The sequence below is a fragment of the Fringilla coelebs genome (assembly GCF_963513975.1).
Source record: "Fringilla coelebs genome assembly, chromosome: 1".
Taxonomy (NCBI): Eukaryota; Metazoa; Chordata; class Aves; order Passeriformes; family Fringillidae; genus Fringilla; species Fringilla coelebs.
The window spans coordinates 121,596,168-121,617,482 of NC_140028.1; the positions used below are offsets into that span (position 1 = coordinate 121,596,168).

The window sequence follows — 21,315 nt, forward strand, 5'->3', positions numbered from 1 at the left end:
ACACAACAAGGTTTGGGATTGTCATAATCACCATTATCCTTGCAAAAGTGTTGGTGCTGATGTTGCCAGTTGGGACTTCCACATCTCTCTGGCATTTTGAGGACCGCAGCACACTTTTTGTCTAAAGGCTGCCACTATCCTGTCTCTTTTCTGTCTTTTGTGTCAGCAGTAGGCATCATTGCAATGGGCTGTATCACTCTGCTAAAATAGGTGATTATTTTTTTACACTTAACCTTTCAGATCTGGCTAATGTAAAGGGCAATAGTGGAAAAGAGGTGATGCCAGAATGTGGCTGGAGCAAACCCTGTCCCTTTCAAGAGTACCCAGCCTGGCCTGATTCACACTGCTCATCAAATCATGCACAAAGGATGCAGTTAAGTTGATTTAACTGCTTCTGAAAGGAGCAGTTCTGCTTTACCTCACTTCCAGGTTTCTGCCTTCCTTGATCCTGCAGCTGTGGGGTCACAAGGTGGATCAGTTCAGTTGTCTGGCCAATGGAAAATCCATTATTTTCTGAGGTGTTATTTTTCCACCAGATCAATCAGCTGAATAGAGTCTGATGGTTACCAGATCCCACAGAAGGGTGGCAAAGGGAGGAACACGTCCATGGGGTGCAGGAGGGATCACTGTTTCACAGGAGCCTGTGGTCAGTGCTGCTGAAAAGCCAGGCTGCTGCTGCACTCAGGTGACAGATAATTCAATGTCACACTGATGCTGGAAGAGGCTGTTCTCTGTCTCGGCACCCTGGCACAGGCTGGGCACATCTGCCATCTTTCTACTGTGGGTGAGCCTGTGATCCCAGAGGAGCTGGTTTAGGGAGCACATCAGCAGGGAAAACAACCTATTCCTTTTTTTACTTTTTTCCCCCAAGGTTAGTGTCTTGGATAAGCCAGTTCCTGTGGGGCTGGAGGAGTACTAGGGTGAGTCCTAAAACCAGTGGTACCTCTTGGCTGGGACAAGGCAACAGCTCTCTCTAACATGGCTGTGAAATTGGCTTGACTATTAATGTCATTTACTCAGACATTTAGGCACTGGTAAACTCCTCCTGGATGAACAGGTCAGCCTTATTTGTAACTTTGAGGCAGAAGATATATGTACCCACATAACCATCAGTTCTGTGATCTAAGTAAGAGAGAATAGAGCCTGGCAGAGAGGAAGCAATTTCTGTACCATGAGTTAGAAAAGGCAGGCTCCAGAGACTAAATGAAGTCCCCATAACTCATGGAACTGAATTCTAGACTACAAATAGTAAGGGAATTGGTTTCTGTCATTGAGAGTTCTCTTGCAGGGATTACCTGAATGACTGGAAGCAAGTCATTCACCTGGGATGAACTTGGTTTCTACAGTATCAATGCTGGCTGGCACTGGAAGATGAAACACCTCTTTGAGTCAAAAAAACACTGGGAAGGGAACAGACAAGGTCTTCACCCCTTGTAGCCATAAATAATCGCTGGACCAGAGGGTAACTCGGGCAAGTGGGAAAGTGCAGAGGCCTCCAGCCCAGGCAGGCTCAGTGCTTGGGGGTCACATCAGGCTGCTTGGGACTTCCTCCAGCCCCGTCCTGACAGCCTCCAGGAGGAAGCCGAGGCCAGCCAGCCCCTGGAGGAGCCTGAAGCCCTCTCTCCTCTGTTCGGAGCCGCCGTCCCTGAGCGTGCTGGCCGCTCTCCCACGTGCTCTCGCCGTGGGTGCGGATCGGTGCGGGGCGCCAGGGCCGGTGGGGACAGCCCGGGCGGCGAATCCCTGAGCGCAAAGGAGTTAACAGGACTTTCTGCCTTTCCCGCCCGCGCCTCCTCCACCCTCCTCATTACCTGCACTTTATCACCGCCGGAGCCGCGGGGCGGGAGCGGTGCAGGGCCGGCGGGGCTGCCCGCGGCGCTGGGGCCGCGCCGTGCGGGGGAAGGTGCGCGAGTGCTGCGCGCAGCGTGCGGGGGAGCGCCCGCCCGCCGAGTGCCTGCCTGTGGGTGGGAGCGCGGCTGGGGCTGGGGCTGGGGCTGGGGCTGCGGCCGGGCGGGCGAGAGAGAGAGCGGGGCTGCGCGCCGCAGCCCGGCAGGGATGCGGCATGGCCGTGGGCTCCGTGAAGATGCCGTCGCCGTGTGAGGGCGCGGAGCTGGCCCGAAGCTGGAGTCCCGGCGGCGGAGCCCAGGAGCCGCCGCCGCCTGTGCAGCTGCGGCAGAAGCTGCGGGAGCTGCCGGCGCTGCTGCGGAGCGGGCTGACGCTGCGGAGGAAGAGCGCGGCCGCCGCCGGCCGGGTGAGTGAGTGAGTGAGTGAGGGAGTGAGCAGAGAGCGAGGGAGCCGCCGGCAGCCCGGGGCAGCGCCCCCGCCCTGCCCTGCCCTGCCCTGCCCGCCGGGCTGCGGTGCCCGGGGCAGGCGGGGCGGCGCCCGCAGCGCCCCCGGCCGGGCCGCGGTGCGCGGGAGGCCGCGGGCTCTCGGCTCTGGCCCCGCGCGGGGCCGGGCGGCGGCACGGGCGGAATGAGGGAGGGAGGGAGGATGCCCGGGCAGCAGCCGGGCGGCACCTCGGCACCCACCGGGAGAGGTGCCCGCGGGGGGCCCCGGGCTCCGGCCACTGCTGCCAGCTCTAGTGTAACATGAGGTACCAGGGTGAGAAAGCGTCCCTGTCCCATCTCCGGGTTCCTCGAGTGGCTCTCCCCCTCTGTCCCTTTCCCCTCGTGCGGGCTGACGCCTGCTCTCCGCGGACAGCAGGTACAGCGCGCCCGTGCTCCCACACCGATGCACACGCGTGTTCCAGCAACGAACTCCAGCGTGCGCTGGAGCGTGTGAAGCTGGTATGGAGTGAAGTTGGGATGCACACACCTGGCCCTCAACCTCACCTGTCTCCTGACAGTGAGGCCGTGGGGTCAGGTGAGCATGACTGAGATCCCCGTCCAAATTTCTCTCAGTTTCACCCATTTTTAAAAAGGCTGGGGGTGTGTCTCCGCAGGGCAGTCGTGCCCTGGTGAAGTCCAGCGGGACACTGCTGTGGCTGGGAACTGCAGTGACAGGCAGCTGCCCTTGCCTCCGAACTCTCCCAGCTGTGACTGGAGCCATATCGGGGGGTGGCAATGCCATCAGATCAGTGGCAGTCAATCTGGTCAGACCTCACTTGCAGGCCGACACTGGATTCTAAGCCATTTCCTGAGCAGTCGAAATGAAGGGGTGGGTTAATCCACATGGGGTTGGTCTGTGTTGGGAATTAGGTGAGCTGCTGTTTTGTTTCAGTGCGTTGATAAACACCTGTGCAGAGAGCTGGGGGAAAGTCAGCATGGTGTGTGTTTGTACCCTCCTCAACTTTGCAGTACTTTGCCCGTGTAAATAAACGATGTCTCTGCATGGGGAAGTTGTTGTGAAATATACCAGGGTGTGAATTTCAAACCAAACTTCCTGGGTGAATGCTTTGTTATAAGAAGAAGGCAGGGAAGATAATTAGGATTAAGGTAGGATATAAATTCCCAGTAAAATAGCTATTTTTAAGTAATGTGGATTCAGATTCCAGTTTTACAGTATTTTTTTTCCTCCAGCACATTCAACACACAAAATAAAGACTAACCTGTATGGAGATGTCTAATAATTTTTATTGTTCTGGTGAATTAGTAATCCACCTGATTACAATCCAAGTTGTCCATACGAACACGGAGCTAAGGGGATTCAGTTTAACAGCTAAGTCTTGCTTTGCCCTAGGAGGATATTTTTGACAGATATCCTTCTTCCAATGAAGAAAATCCTTTTCTGAATTGTGTGTTTTGTTCCTCATTAGAAGCATACTACCAAAGAAATGGAGTAAGTGCGCAGGGAGGAGGACAGAAGCAGTGCAGAACTGCTGCCGGTGACAGCTTTAGTTCTCAGGCAGGTCTGAAACACGCTTTTAACAAAACAAATTCATGGCACTTCAGGGAGACACCATGCCGAGCAGCCTCAGGATTACTCTCGTGGTTATTGCTCACCACTACTGAAAGCATTTGACAAGTGAGTGGTACAACAGTTACTCTGTAAATATTTGCTGTGGGTGAGTTAACATCCCAGTGAGAAGCCTGAGTAGCTTCTGGGTCATACAGCTCCTCCGTTTTGCTTCATGAACCTTGTTCCTCTCTTGTTTCACAGAGTTCTAGTGAGACTCTGCCTGCCTTTGCTGATATTCTGTGTTATGGACCAGCAAACACAGTGTGACAGATTTAGTGGTGGTGTCACCTACAGCTTCACCTCCTGGTACCCTCTGGGTCATCTTCTTACAAAGTTTTTCTTGTGCCATCTGTCTTGGTAGGAAGACTAGAGGGAGGATGGTGAGTCCGTAAGGCAGTCTGGAGTCAACCCAGTGGATCTTCTGCTAGGAAGAAATTCTTTACTGTGAGGGTGGTGAGACACTGCAGCAGATTGCCCAGAAAAAGCTGTGGATGCCCCATCCCTGGAAATGTTCAAGGGCAGGTTGGATAGGGCTTTGATCAACCTGGTCCAGCAGAAAGTGTCCCTGTCCGTGGCAAGGGGATTGGAATTAGATTGTCTTTAAGGCCCCTTCCAACCCAATCCATTCTATGATTCTATGACCTTGGATCAGTGGGGGATGCTGTGTAGATGCAGCAGTGTCTTGGTCCCATGGGGAGAGTGGGAATGCTGTGCTCTGCCATCTCTGGGTTTGCAGGGACTATCCTGCAGTTGGAATTACTCAGCAGCATAATTGCCTAGTGGGGTGTTCCAAGGAGCAGGTCATACAGAGAGTCCTACAGAGTTGTTAATTCACTTGCTCCCTTTGGAGAAAAAGTGGCACCTGAAGTGCATGGAGTGTCTCCCTGTATGTGCGATCATCCAGGGAGCAGTTTGTTTTTGTTAGTAGTACCCTGTGTTGATTCCTGTCTGCTCTGTGCATGTGCCTTTTCCTCCCAGAAATGGACTATTAGAGGCATATTAGTGTACTTCTATTTAATCTGATTAATAATTTAAACCCAGAAAAGGAGAGTATTTGGGAGAGAAAAACATGTTGGAACAATTAAATGCGGCATTTTTATACTTTCCCTTTTAAACATGACCCTAAAATTTTACGTCTTAAAATAAGATTGGAGAAAGGAGTAACACTAACATATGAAACAAAGATTCCTTTTTTTTCCCCACCTCAACAAAATATTTAAAGTTGATCCAAAGTTAATTTTCAGAGGGTTTCGTTTGCTTATGAAAAAGACTTAGTCTGTTCTTCCTCTCCAGTGACTTTTCTTTGTGCCTTTTTGATTGTTCAAACACCAAGCTGAGAGCCTTATTTGTCCAGCTGGTTTCATCAGGAGTGTTGCTCACTTAGGTGAGCTGTTTTCAAGTAAATGCTGACCAGCTAAAATTCTGGCTTGTTTGATTTCCTAGAAAAATATTATGACCCCTGAACAGGGCTACTGCTTCTGATGCTGACTTGCTCAGGGACTGCCTGCAGCGCAGTTTGCTTCCACATCTATAAAGCACAGATAATCTACATGTGTGCATGCCTGGGGATTATGGATAATAAAATATAATGGAAGTTTTAAGGGTATTACAATTGTTTTAAGGATGTGCTTCATGCTGTTCAAATACTTCCTGGGCTTCGGGGGAAAGGAAAGCATTGTGTAATAGACAGTAGTATACATTAAAATAATTGATTACATTTTGAAAATCAGTATGGGGTGAAATAAATTTTTAAAATCTGTTTGGACATCTCAGTCCTTAGCCCTTCACACTAGACTATCTGAAAATTGTGACCAGAGATGGTGATAATTAAAAATACAGTGCAACAAAATTAGATTTCTCTCTCAGTTCAGTGACCCCCAAAACTGGAGAGCAAATAGGTATTTTTTACTTTCTGTCTTAGGATACACCCAGTACTAATACATGTAAAGAACTTGGAGATAGAAAAGCACCTCGTAGAAAAAGCTGCAATAACCATTCTGCTTGGGTGTTTCTGTGCTGTGAACAGTAAACATGAATACACTCTACTGCTTCAGTCATTTAGATAAAACAAACGTCCAGTTCCTTTTCTAGGGGAGCCCAATGTTTCTTTAAAAGCTTTTGAACTTTGAACTGTGCATTGACCTTGTCCTTGATGGTTTTTTCCCTTAAATTCAGTCTTAGGACAGGCATAGCACAGTTATCCAAGATGGTGCTGCTCTTCTTTTTCTCTTCCCTTTTCTCGTGTGACTAGTGATGAAATACAGTTCTGTGCCTCTGGAAGCACCAACAGGGAGGTCATGCAGGCCATTCCATCATGGCAAAACTAATTTTCACCACACTCAGTTTATTCTTTATGGACCTAACACTGGAAGTGCTCAGAAGGAGGAGGAATCATCTTGCACACGCAGAGGCACACACCTCTTTAATCACCTCTCCTGCTTTCTGTGTTCACATTTACACACAGATAAATACTGTTACACATGAGCATCAATGTTGCTCTTTGTCACAACAGCGAATCTGGAAAACCTTTTGGATGTTATGGAACCAAACCCCATTACTCTGATATTGTGAAAGATCCTGCTGGTCTGTAGAAACCTTCATCATGGGATGTACCTTTTGGCTTGATCAAAGTTGCAGAGATATAGAAGAGACTATTTTCTCTTTTGAGACCTTGTTGTTACTTCTGTGAGGTTCCTAGAAGTCTTTGGCCAGGCTGATGTTCTCAGACTGTCTTCGCCTTAGCTTTGTTTTGAGCAGCTACTTTGCCGTATGTCTGTCAGGATGTAACTGACTGTAGGGCTACAGGTTGAAAATAAACTACAGAAGCTGTAGTACAGCTGCTAAAAGTCTGCATGAGTTCAGGGTGAGTCTGGAGAAGTTCATGGAAGAGAAATGTATTGAGGATACATAATCCTCATCAGACACAGAAGGTTCCCAAGCTGAAAATAGCTGGAGGGTTGGAGTGCATTAGGGATATCTATCATGTATTCTGGCACTAGCAGTTGTCATGCTGTTGGAGACAACTCCTCTTTGGCAGAGGAGAAAAATCAAACTATATGCAATCTGTTTTAATTAAATGAAGTATCAGATCCTCCCAACCTACATTCTGCTAAACTTTTCTTTATCTCCTGTTAGGGGCTTTCAGTTGCTTATGTCATTCAAGTAGCTGTTCTGTAATCAATTCATTTGGCAGCTGGGGAGACTATAGTGTTGTTGATGAGGTTTTGCCAGGACATTAGAAACTAGCTGCTGGAAATGCTCAGAATTTACTGTCCTTCCTTCCATGGCTACATCATGGTGGTGGTTGATACTTAGGTTTTGATTGAGCCGAGCATATAAATCTGCTTCGTACCCAGATAATGCTCCCACAAATGTCTGACATTTACCACAGTCCATATCCTTGTTGGCAGCTTCTCATCTTCATGGTGCCTGAGTGAGCTTGTAGTTCATGCTGCTGAATTACACTCTTTTCCTAATATTGCACTTTTTGAAGGCTCCTAATCTTCTGGTACACCATTCTGTTTACATGGATTTTGAAAATACCTCCAGTTTTGTGCTGTCAACACATTTCATTAGCACCTTTATGCTCTTTTTACCAGTCTTGCTAATCAGAACAAACAAAAAAAAAAAATCAAAATAATTTCCCTGGTATCTATGTTTTTGTATACTATAGAGACTTTAATTTTGACATTTCTTCTGCATTAAAAAGATGCAGCAATGTTTTGTGTAGATGCTATACTGGCTGAAAACAGCACACAAAAGTGCTGGATTGGCTCAGTGGGTTGGAAGTTTTATTGTCAGAAGTATTATTGAAGTTGATTGATTGATATTGGTGACATTTTACTTTCAAGTCTGCCACAGAGGTTCTACTCAGTAACTTAATATCCCCATCACTTTAGCAGCTATTAAGTGACTAAAAATAATTGTGGTAAGTAGTCTTGAATTTTTCCTATTGTAACCAGGATTATGATGTATTCCTGCTAGATGTATTCAATTAAGATAATTATCTTTCACATAACACATATAGTATCCTTAAACTTGTCAGCTCTGTGATTGGTGACACATGAAATGTTGAGCAATGGATAAAATAGCTTTAGCAACAGTGACCATGGTAGCTGGTGGGAAATTTCAGTGCCTCGTGTGTTTATTTGCATAATAATTTGTTTCATAGTCATTCTTCAGTGAATTATTAAATTGAGAATACTTCTTAATTAACCCATGTGTTATGACATCTGAGAAATTATGCCTGGATTTGATTAACTACAGTTGAATGAAATGGAAAGTAAACCCATACTTCTGCCCTAGGAAGTAACCCAGTAAGTTTTGCAGAATGCAAAGCTATTTTTCTCCCTGAGGCTGGGGATTAGCCTGATTGACAGGACGATGCCCACTGCCTGTGGCCTTATGCTGGTGCTGAAGTGAGGCTGGCAATTCCTGGACTGACAGTCAGCTGCTTTTTAGCATCCCTGGGAAAGTCCAGATGCAGCACTAGCTGGTGCCACTGCCAATGCATGGGGAATAGGTGCCATCATGTGGCTTGTGTTCATGGAAGCTGCATAAAATTGACACAGATTCCTTGACACACCAAAAAAGCAGCAGCTTGCTTTAAACTATGGGAGAGGCTCTGTTTCCTTTCTCTGCTTTGGTCCAGAGCACATCCTGATAAGCCTCTCTTTGACCTGCCTACCAGAAACCAGACTTGACTGTAACACCTTTCCCATGCTGCAAATTGAGCTCCAGCTGAAAATACCTTTAGCTCATTTTGCCTGTACTCAGACTTTAAGTGCCTATTGTCTTGTGTTGAAAATAAAGCCTTCAGACTGCAGAAGCAAGTTTGATCATCCTTGCATGTTTTTTGTCTGGTTGGACAAGGATCTCAGTGGTTTCACTTTTAGTTTTGCTCCCCTTCTTAAGGGATGCAACTTGCAGAACCTCAGATGTGGTACTGCTGTGTATGGCTTGGAAACCTACCAAGGAAGTCTATGAAGGAAATAAGATCAACTCCACTGGAAGTAAAATTAGTGTCTTTGCAAAATTTCTGCTAGTGTTACATCCTGTTGAAATTCTTGATTTAAAGTGAGCTGATTGTCCCCTTAGTTGCATACTTACAGGAAGATAAACAAAATTCACTTAGTGGAATTTTATCCTATAATTTGCTTGGTTACAAACCTGTATCATTGGTTAATTCACAGTAGATTTCCCAGCTGCCAGTATGAATGAACAACACCATACTGTACAATTATGACAAACTCTGTTAAGATTTGTATTCAGCTGTTGTTACTTGTATGTCCCCAGTGGCTTGAATTCCATTTGCGCCGTGAGGAAATTGCAAAACAAGCTGTGCATTTTTATACTGGTGAAAATGCTGAGAAGACAGTGATAGCTTTTCAAAAGGAGAAAAGAAAAAAAAAAAGAAAAGCAGAATATGTCGAGTATCTGGGGTATAAACTTTATCCATGACACCTTTTTATTTAAACACTTTTCATTACACCTGTGTTTTTGGCATGAGTTTAAGGATAAAAAAGAAATAATTTGGGCTCTAAAGTTAAAAGCCATGGAAGCAGGATGTGAGTATTTGCAAATTCTAGGTGTAAAATGCGGTAGCTATTCAAAATTGTCACAATGTCTTTTAACTCAGTTAACTTATTATTTGGTTTGGGTTAGTCTGACCTTGTAAAATGATCTTCTAACAGGCATTGTATTAAGCTAGGGTCAATTATTAATTTAATAATTTAAATTCTATGGTATGCAAGTTTCTCTGATTAATTCCTTTTTTGAAAGATATTTTCTTACAGAGAGACACAGTGGTCTAACTGATTAAAAGTCAATATACTTTTTTATAGTGCTGAAAGAAAATGGTTTGCTGATTGAAAGAGAAAAAAGCCCTTCAATCTCTATAAATAGCAGTAGATATGTATTCATAGCATCAGTAAGATCTTCTGCCTTCAGTTTTAGAACTGAATTAACCCATTAAATCTTAAAATGCCCGGTTATTTCCTTTTTTAAAATACTGATTGTGAGGAATGCAACTTTTTTCCCCTTGTTGAGGAGACTGCCTTCCTTTCCCTGTATTCTGAACTGCAAACTCAAGGCTTTATGTGACTGAGACATACATGGGATACATGAGTTAGAGCAGTAAAGAAAGAAATGAGTTGAGAATCTTTTGTTTAATTATGGGGTGTGTTTTATCTGTGTGTGTGTGTTTTATTGTGGTAGCTTCTCCAGCAGCTGCCCCTTCTGAGTCTCTCTGCAGGTCGTGCATGTATCAGTATCAGCACTCTGACTGTGGAATGAGTGGCACCAAGCAAGGAGCAGTAGCTGCTTGAAATTATACCACTGGTGGAAGAAATGTATGTCAAACTATGCCCTTCATGATGAAGTACATGGTATGCAGTTTGTAGGTCAATATTGAGGAGGAGGAAGGAGTATTTTGGGTGAAAATCTGAAACAAACAAACAAACAAAAAAAAAAAAGACCCCAAACCTCAAATCCCACAGAAAAACCCCAACAGAAAACTGAGGTCCAGACCACTTGTGAACATCAAGGATTTATAATGTGGCTTGGGGGAGGGAGAGAGAGCAGGTGTTTGGGGTTTGTTTATACATTTTTTAAGAGGATAAGCATTTAATTGTGTTTTTTTGGCCAAGTTCTCGCTAAGAGAGCTAGACCCAGTGGACCTAAAACACTTTGTAATTTCAGATGGATGTGGTAATCATTTGCTGCAATAGACTGCTACTGCACACTGCGGAGCAGATGCTCCATTTCATCCCATAGGTGAATGCAGTTCAGTGATACATCAATTGATTTTTTAAATATGGAAAGAGGGGGAGAAACACAATGTACACACACGGTTAGCTCTGAAAGTTGCAAAGCTATTGTTTACTGGGTGGTTGAAGGAAGGAGACAAAAGTACACACCTGCCCTTGATCTGCTCATGTACAACCCAGTGCTTTGTTGTGGTCTGTCATTTCTGCAGTGCCTGAAGCCTCCTGGCAGTAAAAATAAATCTGGGGGTGTGGGCTGCCAGTCTGATGCTGAATCTGTGTTGTAGGACAAACTGCATTGTGTGGTGTTTGTTAAGGAAGGCTGTGGGAGACCCAAGCCCTAAAAGGAACAGAGGTAGAATCTAGTAGTTTGGTCCCAAAGAAGAAAGAGGAGGACACAGCCTATCCCAAGCTTAAGTGTGTTTTGACTTGAGCAGGAAAAACTGTAACATCTGTCAGTGGGAATACTCTAAAGTAGCCTTCCTTGCTTTTTGTTGGGAAAAAGTTATTTAATAAACAAAAATTAATAATCCTGTTAGATTTAAAGGTTATAAACACTTTTGAAAACTTAAACAGAGTTTAATTCCAACTCACAAAGAATGGCATGGTCATGTTAAAGTTGGAATTTTGATACTTGAAAAGCTTACACCATGCAGACCATCTTAAAATCTTATATCTTAAAGTTATACTCTGTCAGCAAGTGTCTGCAAATGATTAAAAGACCTGTTCTCTTTCTTCCACATGTATAAAAGAGATTGACAAAAATGCTCAGTCTGTTGGAGCACAGTAATTCATAAATAGTGTCTGTGTCTATGGCCTTTGATGGCAATTGCTGCAACAAAATACATAAAATGCAAAAAATAATAATGGCAGTCAAATTAATATGTCTTTATATTTTTACTATTGTACTGAAGGATACTAAGGGGAACTTGAGCAGATATTTAATTTCTTGTTTTATTTCATTAAACGAAGCAAATGAGTTTCAGATTAGTTTTACCAAAGCTATTTATCTAATTATGGCTTTCACTGCGCTTGAATGAATGGTTGCAAATCAATAGGTCTCTTAGGCTGCCAGGACATGCATTAATATTGGTGAGTCTCCAAGCTGAATAGCAGGAGTGATGTCTCTTTGTTATTTTTCCATCCAGATATCTGTCCTCAGTTCATGCAGTGTATGCATAAACTGAGAATGTACCTGAAGGCCTGCTTAAAGAGTTCCATTTATAAACTGATCGTTTGCAATTCAGTGTGCCAAAAAATATTTACACTATACTGGTGGAGGTTTTATTTGAGAAAACCCAAAGCAATCCTTTCAGAGGAACCTAGAGTAGATAAAAACATACTGTAGTGGGTCAGGGTGATGGTTCATCTAGTCCTGTACCCATAAATTGTAAGGTTAATCTAACAGGTAACAATTTTAGCCACAAGTATAATGTTTCTTGTGATCTCAAGAGAGTGTGTGGGCAAATGTTGTATTGCCTGTCTCCCACACTTTTTTTTTGTGGTTTTTTTTGTTGTTTGTTTGTTTTCCCCTTAGTTTCAAATAGTCAGTTTATACTCTGGCGCTGGGGGCTTGTTAACATGAACCATTTTAGTTACAGCTTTTCATGTTGTGCATCTGCAAAGCCAGTCTTTCAATGAATCTGGACAGTGTTTTGTTTTCAAACTCATCTGGGAGCATAAATTTACAAAGCTTCACCCTGGGGTTTGGTGACAGTAAATTTACAAGCAAAGCAGAACTGAGCCTTGTTTTCAATTGCTGACAAGAACATTTTGTTTTGATCAGTTTTGAATATTCTACCTTTAATTTCAGGGACCCTTCCTCTGTTCCTATAAGGCAGGGAACCTCCAACTTCTGTACATTTAACTTTTTTATTCTTTTTACAGCTGTTTTTCAAGCAAGCAATTCCAGTCTCTCTAGATGTCTCCTTCCATGCTGTAATCATTTTTGTTACCTTGTTTTGAACTCTGTCTGGTTCTGCACTGTCCCTTTGAACTAGTGATGGCTTGTGCTGAATGTAATATCCTAGATGAGGCTGCACCACTGTTTTATATAAATCATGCAATTTCCTCCCTCTCCCCATCATGTAGGATTTTTATCCTAACAATCTGCTATCTCTGCAGAGCTCCTGGGCCACTGATTAGTTCTTCACACAAAATGTCTTCCCATCCATTCAGGTTGCTTTCTTTTAGCTGATATAAATAATTTAAAGCAGTATAAATTGTCAGCATACTTTTCCTTGCTTTAGATGTGGATAAACATAATTTAGCACTGTTTACTTGCCTACCTTGACTGGGTCTGTTTGAAGCTGTTTATAGGCTTCTGATTGTGACTAACCAAATTTGTGTGAGCAAAATTTGCTTATCTTGATGCTGACATCATAAATAGGTTTCCTGAAACAGCATCCAGCCTAGGATATAATGCTGGGGCATCTTTGTGTTTTCCTTTTCACAGTGGAAACAGTCGGTTTAATCCTGTTCTTGTCCTTGATTACTTCTGTGTTTTTGATCAACCTCCCTGTTTTGTCTACACATGGAAGGCTGCTTCAGCTCCCTTTGAGGAGTTTTCTGTGTTAGGGTGAGTCCATACTGTCCTTGTTGAAGCTGGAGGTACAGCTGTGGAGTGTTGCTGTGTAGGTGGTCTCTGAAAACAGGAGAAAAGCAGAGGACAGCACGTCAGTCTTGAGTTTGTTGCAACATGCTCTGTCAAAGGCTTTGCAGCTCTTCTAAGGAATGTCAGAATATTCATGACCAGTGAAGCTCCTGTTTGGTGGGTGGACAAGCGTTTGGGAGGCTTTCCACAGACTAGTAACCAGCCACATTGTCAAGTAATCTCTGAGCAGAGCTCTCTGCAAGGGTGTCTCTTGACTCTTCTCCTGTCAGTATTTTCTTTAAAAACTCTAGTGATGGAGTGGACAATAAGTTGTTCAGAAGTAGCTACTGCTCCAATACATCAAAGAAGAAAGACCAGTGAGGAAAGCTGTGGCTCTTTTTAAAATAATTTCTTTTTATTTTTCTGCTTAGGCAACTTTATGGCAGAACTGCTACTAGGAACAAACCTATCTAACAGGTAAACAAACAAAGACTTTTGAAGAATTACAGATATTTGATCTCTATTCTTGTAAAGCACTTAATTAAAAACAGAGATACAAAATGTCCTTGTAGTGTTCAGTCTTTTGCATTTAAGCAGAAAAGTGTAGCTAACAGGGCAACAGTGCTATTAAATCAGAGTTGTGGTCTGATTAAAAACAATATGAACTTAGGCTCTTTGAGAATACATTTATTTTGGCTGTAGAAAAGTACCTATTTCAGTTGTTTATTAATAGCAAAACGCGTTACAGGAAAATTTATGGCAGGATTGTGGGAGGCGATAAGGAAGCATCACATTTGCCCTTTCTGTAAATAAAGATAATTCCAAGAAACTGTCCAGAGACAGTAATTTCTTGTTAAAAACTGTCCCTGGTCACTGAAAAGCTAATGGTAAATTTTGTGAAACTTCTGAAACTGGAAACCTGATTTTACTTTTTTTAAAATTTGAGTTAGAAAAGAAAACAGACTGCATCTTTATCCCTTGCTTTAGCAGTTCTTGGTGTTATCTGACTTTTAGAAACAAAGCTAAATGCTGGGGGTCTGTGACTCATCTTCTTTTCAGCCTGAGCCAAATCCATCTTCAGAATGTGTATGCTTGTTTCTTTATACCATGACTTTTTCCCTCCTAAGTTAGTCATTGTTATCTCTTGGCACAAGTGAAGAGGTTAAAAACGTCAACAAGCATGAGGCATGCTAAAAACATGCAAACAAACCTCCCATGTAATCTTCCAAACCCCAGAGTGTTTCCATTCCCATTACTTTGTTGTTCATGAACCCATCTGATCTTTTGATCATATCCTGATGGAGGGAGCAGGGAGGTGAATTCCAAGGCAAGGGTTTAGTGACTAGGAATAATGTCCTAGAGGCCCTCTTCAGTTAACTGGTGTGTCCAGTGTCCAAAAAGGACATTATGGCATTGCATAAAGAAAAAGCAGAAAATAGATCAGAGAGAGGTGAAAAATTTCTGTTGATCGTTTTTTTTGAAAGCTTTGCATTTTGAAGAAGTCTCTGTGTATGCATCTACATACCAAACAGTTTTGTAAGCTCCTTTTAATTTTGGTACGTTTATTTCTGGTGCTGGGCAAGCTACCAAATAGGTAGTTAACCCACAGGCTTAGTTAGGCTGGTTTGGATAAAATGGGTGAAGCCCTGGTAGTTTGTGGTGGTTGTTCTGCTGAGATAAAGATGGTTTGAAATCACCTCAAAAAAACAGTATGGGAAAGGATGGAGCAGTGAGCAAGGTGGTGGGGGTGAGCATCAACTGTTTTTTGAAGACAGAGTATCTCAAAATGAATGTCTCTTACAGTAAGTGGTGATTTGCCATCAATCTGCTCTAGGGCTGGAGTGTAACCCGTGGGTCACCTGTCCTTGCTGCAGAATATGTGATGGAGCTGGGTGGGTTTTGGAGATTGTCACGGTGAAGGGGTTGGAAGAGTTTGAACAGAAATTTTCTACTGTGCCCAGGCTGCTTTGCTGAATTGATGAGACTAAATTGGGTGTCCCAGCAGTCTGTTAGGATGTCACTGGCATCTTGTTTTTGCTAGTGTTCCTGGAAACACAGATAGAACATCTCTGTTGCTCTCTGACAGATCACTCTGGAGAGAAAAATGTCATATATTAACCCTTTAGATAATTTTTCTTCCCTGATTTCAATCTAAATTATAATTCTCCATGTGCATATTGCTTGAATCAACTTTTCAAGACAGCAGCTCCCCATCTCTCCCACCTCCTAATTTGCGTAGGTCACGAAACATTTGCTGACTTAAAATGATGTTTATTAGTGACTTTGAAAACTGAGTAGGCTGGTAACTAGGATACAGTGGGTAAGTGAAAGGAGGGTAGAGGCATATGGAAGTGATCAGTGTTGCAAGCATTGGCTGTGATGCAGAATGCTGAAGAATAAGAGAGCTGATTATCTTTGCCCCTAGACCTGAAAAAATATGGTCAGTCTTTACTTCCTTTTTATTCTCATGGGACTAAGCACGCCCTCAAGGATCTTAGGATAAAGATTTAACGTGATGAGCCAGAAGAAGGTGGCTCAGTTCTATGTTGTTGCTTTCCATGGGTAGATAAAGGAGGACCTGAAGAGCCCTGGACACTGGTCCAAGGGCAAGAAGGGCGCAGCTTCAAGCAGCACACAAAATTCATGAGCTGCTCCTTAGTCTGGTACCCAGGAGCTCCTCTGAGGGTGCTGCTCCTAGCACTGGCTGCCAGGCCTGGCTGTCCTCAGGTGGTGGAAATGTGACCCTGTAGAAAGGCAGTGATGTGTGAGTCCTTTGCTCTGATTGTGCTATGGCATCAGCAGACAGTTCTGCTGGCTCTTTGAGGTTGCTCTGTTCAGGATACGCTCAGCTGTACTTTGGCTGTGAGTAATGCAGAGGCCATTCTGCTTTTCTTTTGTATGCCCTGGTCACACAACTGATAAGCAAGCTCCTGCTCACATTGTGTCCCTCTGCTTCACTCTTATGTGTTCTAATGAGTATTTCTTTAAAAACAGTTGCAGTGCTAGTGCTGCTGTCTCCAGTGAGGGATGAGATGCTCTCCTGGGTGGTTATCTCAGATTCTGCAGGTGCAGGCTGCCTCGTGTATATTTTGAAGCAGCCTTGAAAAAGTCATCCACAACTTTCAAGCCAAAAAACTTCTGGTTTAAAACAACAGTTCCTCTGGAGGAGTAATTTTCCTTTCAGCACCTGTTGTACAGAGGTCTTTTGAAACCTTAGAGAGTTCAACCTCTTTGTCAAGAGACACATCTTACACAGAGATGTGTGTTCGGTTTCATAACATACAATTCACCTCAGATCCCTGCTCTGCTGTAATACTGTGGACTTTTTTCTACTGCACACATGTTTTTCATGCTAATTTAAACTCTAGCAGTTTTTTTCTTTTGCATATGCTTTTGAGTATGAGAATAAGATTGACTAGGATATAGATATCATATGGTGGGGCTTCTGTTGGGATGGAAAACTAGATAATAATTGCAAATGTAATTAAAGGTTAATTAATTCAGATAATTTAATCAGATGTAGAAAGTAGAAAAATCTTCTAATCCTTTGACTCTCAAATTGTGTGGTTTTTTCCTATCTATGGAGTTGCATCTTTCTTTTGTAGGTGAAAATGTGCCTTAAAAGTCATTTAAAGGCTTTGTAATGCATTTTTATAAATGGAAGAAAGGGATAGGAACTTTCTGCTTTAAATGCCAGGTCTAGTTTTGCTGGAGGGAAATTATTGACATCACGGGGGACAACAGACTGATGTGGGACAAATTGAAGCAAGGTTTTTTTGTTTGTTTGTTTATTTAGGCTGCCTAAAATAGTTTTTTCACAGGTACTTTCTCCACAAAAGGTTTAGTGCGACACGGTTTGATATATTATTTTTCTGTGACTTTGAGTGGGGTTATAATTTCAGAGGATGTTAATCTTGCCATAGTATCTTGTCAAATTTTGTGGCTTTTTGTTTAAAATGACTTAGGCTGTACATCTGAATGTAGTCTAAGCCTGAGGAGAGGTGCAGGGATCACTTCTGAAGGCTCATGCTGTCTTAAAAATAAGTAACAAATGCAGAGAGCCCTAATAGGACAGATTCTATTTGTGAAATGTTCAGAAGTCTTTTGTTGGACCAAAGCCCTACCTTTCAAAACTGGACGTCAAAAAGAGAAAATTCTCTGGTACCAGCTGGAAAATCTCAAGAGATAAAGAAAACCCTTCCCCGTAGGGATCAAACTTTCTACAGCAGTAGGAAGAAGGACTTGTAGACTTAATTAAATTTAGAGTGACTAAATCTGCAGCAAGAAAATTCAAAATAATACAGCATAAACCTGGTGTGACATATCCATGAGCTAATGATAACAAATGTGTGCAAACAATTGTTTGTATGAATAAAGAATGAAAATAAAGATATATATCAGAAGAAAGGCAGGTAATTAAGTTTAAGGATAAAGAATATAATTAAGGAAATCTGCCTCATTAAGGTGAAAGTCTTGCCTCACTTGAAAAGCTGTGTTCCTTTCTTGAACCTATTTTCACAAAGGAGGTTGAAGAAGCCTGAGGTTAAAGAAGCCTGAACTGTATCTGTGACCTTGTTGGGGTGCTGAGCACATCTTTTACTTTCTTGTGAGATTAATTTTTACAACGTATGTCATTTGTATTATTTGGTTTTGATTTTATATTATTAAGAAAATTTTACTTCTCTTAGCTACTTGACACTTGACACTTTTACTGAGGCAAAAAGAAATATACAAAACTCATCTGTGTCTTGCATATATATTTTCTGATTCTGTGACCTCTCAGTCTGGTGAAAACTAAATTTACCTAAGCAGCTTTTAGTGGTTGCTCGTATATTCTAGACTCTTCATGTTCTAATCATATTCCATATCTAGCAGTTATTGCACACTGCTTCCCACATTGCTCCATGTGCCAAGCAGTTGGGATTGAATGACAGGCGTGCGGCGGTTTCTGCTACAGTGAAAAATTCAGATATTTTTGAACTGCCGTGTTTCTCAGGTCCCTCCCCACCTCAGAGGTGACAAACCTCCCTTTGGAATGGTTTGCACTCCAGTTTTCATTTGTTCCTGCTTTAATGGCCAGACTAAAGATTTGCAAGGTGGTCAGAGTTAGTAGACCTCACTCTGCAGACTGTTTGAAGGTGCTGGTAGCCGAGTTCCAAATATTTCTGAGGCTTTGCCAAGAGCAGTTGAGGAGTTCCTGATCTATTCTGCCAAAAATTGCTTGTGTGATCTGAGGGAAAGCTTTATTCTTTCTGTGTGTATTGAGTGGTTTTCAGCTCTCTGTACTGCGAGGCCTTGGCTGCTTCATGAAACTAAAGTAGTTATGCTTTAATAGTTTCTCCCTACAAGAAAGTAAATGACAGCTGTTCTTCTGGAAGTGGTTAAGAACTCCCACTCTCCGGTTCATAGCAGGTTGGCACTGGTTTGTGCCAAGAGCTACTGTCAGTGAAATTATTATTGCTCCCGAGAGGTCGCGTAACGGAGCGCTGCCAACACAAACCACAGCGCTGCAGATCCTCAAACTGCTAAGGCTGTAATGCAAAATTCTTTAAGCAGAACTTGTTCACCCACTCTCAAGGCTGCTCCTGCTCTCAGAAAACCTCAGAAGCAAAAAAAGCAGAAGTTGGCAGTTTTACTCTAGACTTGTTGTGATTTAAATGCCCTATAGGTGTTTGAGCTTAGAGTGGGGCTGCCCTGGGTACGTGGAGGAGAGTTTGTGAGCTTCTGGCCCTTAGCTGGGAGCAGATTTTTACCTGTGGGTCTCCAAGTGCTTCCAGAGCGTGCTCATGCTTGTTCCCATTGCATGGGAAAGGAAATGCCTCACTGAAGGTGGCACCACACCAGGTTCAGGAATAAAACTGAGGTACACTGAACGGTCTGGTGCTTTTCCCAGTGGGCCACTTGTGAAATCAGAAAATCAGTTTCAAGAAACAAAGAGGAAGTAGTTTGAATGTCTTGTACCAGAAAGGAGTAACTGCTCTCCTAGAAGGAAAAAGGTTTGGGAAATTACTGAGTGACCTACCTTCTGTGCAGGCAGTGGTAAAAACAGGGCTTTCTGGGAGCAGGGACATAAAATTATAGAGACATTAAAAACTAAATCATGGACAATCTGTGTGCAGCCTATTAAAAGAAAATTTTAAAAAGTTGCCAGAAAGACAGACATTTTTCAAACAGTAATCTAATGCAATTTACTGGGAGGTATTTTCATAAATCATCATCAGAACGCAGAATTTTATTTTGTCTTTTTGTACTCGAAACATTAAAGATCCTTTAGTTATTGAAAACTATAGAACTGTTTCTTTAATTACAAATTGCTTCTGAATGAAGCAAGATTTTAATGGATTTTCTTATTCAATAATATATGCACCCTATATCGACATTTTTAGCCATTTGTCGTCAGCGTTCACAGCTGATTTGCTGACTATTTGCTAATATTTGGGATTTTGTTCCTGCATCTGTGTTCACTGAAATAGCTGCAGCAGTCTTGGATATTTTTGCCCTTCTGCTGTTTGCTAGAGTTCCTGTGGTGGAGGTGAGCATTCTTGCAACTGGGTTATGGGGGCAGTTCATCTGAAGGCTCCTGAGCCTGTGCTGGCAAAAATCAAGTACCCAACCGTGCTGGTTTTGCCTGACACCAGAGAGGGAACGTTTGAACTCACACCTACGTGGTGGGTGGTTGGTAGTGACAGGCGAGATGAATCACTTAATTGATCGTCTGCTTTAAAATTTTTATTATATTTAATCTCTGAGAAATGTGGCTTGCTGAAGGTCAGGTTCTGGCACCACTATTATCTGCAGTAATATTGACAGCTGGGGTACCTCAGCAATTGGGATCTGGCACAGTGACAGGGAAAAGTTTTGGTGGAAGGCTAACATGAAAATGTGCGATTTTAGGAGCCTCTTTTAAAGCGCAGAATGCACCTAGAAATGTACTTCTGGTCGCCCTGAAACTCCACAGACTTTTCTCCCTTGCCTGGTGCAGCCAGTTGGGCTAGCAGAATTAAATTGTCTGGGAGTGATGGAGCCAGAGACAATTGCAGAATTATTTGGGTGCTAAGGGAACTCCAGGAGATTGATTGATCCAACCCCTGCTCTGTGCAGGACAAAATTCAAAGCCAGAGAAATTGTGCAGGATGCTGTCTGGTAAAGTTACAAAAGCTCCAGGAAGATTTTACAACCTGAGCATTTATTGTGTTTGACACACAATTTCCTCATTAATTTCTTTTTACTAATGTATGCTTGTAAGTCAGGCTCCCTGGCTTTCAGAATACCTTTGCTAAGAAGGTGTGCTGTGCTGCTTTCTTTTTTTTTTTCCATTTGGAAATGTGTCATGAGAAGGTATTTTGCTGACAACACAAGAAACATGTCAACAGAGGTACTTTGAAAAGCTTTTAAGTATGCAGACAACCTGCATTTTCCTGCTTCTGATCTCTCTTTTAACTGTTTTGTTGGTGTCTTCATTTAGATTTATCTGAAAATAAACAGTGACCTGTCACTGGGAACATTGTTTTAATTGTAGTGTGAAATACCCAGTGCACATTCTTTTTAATGCTCCAGATAGTGTACTATCAGATTATAACTTGCATCATTAGAAATACTAGCTGCTACAAAAAAATTTAGCAACCTCTGAACCCCCCCTACCCATCTTCTCTTATGTGCTGCCCTCCAGATCAAAACCAGACACCAGATGCTGGTGGCCAGGGACATGAGGGTAGGGGACAAAGACCATTTACTGTATTTATTAGGTGCTAAGCTTTAAAAAAATATGAAGTAGAGCAATATTGTTAAGTGTTTATGGTGACAGTCTGTACAGTGCCTGCTTTTTACTGCAAGAAAGGGAGGATACTTCTTTCCTGTGAAATGTTGACGACAGCCAGGAAGAGTGAAATGCACTGGGAATTTTGTAAGGTAGCATTAGGAAATGTATGGCCTAACTGGCAAACGAGAGCACAAATGCTGCAATAAAGTTTAGTTAAGGAAGGAACATGAATAGACAATTAAGTGTACTCTGCATATTTTAATGTTATATAAAGCGTGATAAAAAGCAGTAAAATTCTAATTCTT

At 42.7% G+C, this 21,315-nt stretch overlaps 1 protein-coding gene across 1 annotated transcript in view; it reads left to right on the top strand.

The window, feature by feature from the left end:
* The first annotated feature begins 2,047 nt into the window (after positions 1-2,047).
* RAPGEF5 (Rap guanine nucleotide exchange factor 5) overlaps positions 2,048-21,315 on the top strand; it is a 153,072-nt gene continuing 133,804 nt past the window's right edge. Inside the window, exon 1 of the mRNA XM_084223193.1 lies at positions 2,048-2,248. Within this exon, the coding sequence (XP_084079319.1) occupies positions 2,060-2,248 (189 nt within the window). The 5' untranslated portion in view covers positions 2,048-2,059. The remainder of the gene's footprint in view (positions 2,249-21,315) is intronic.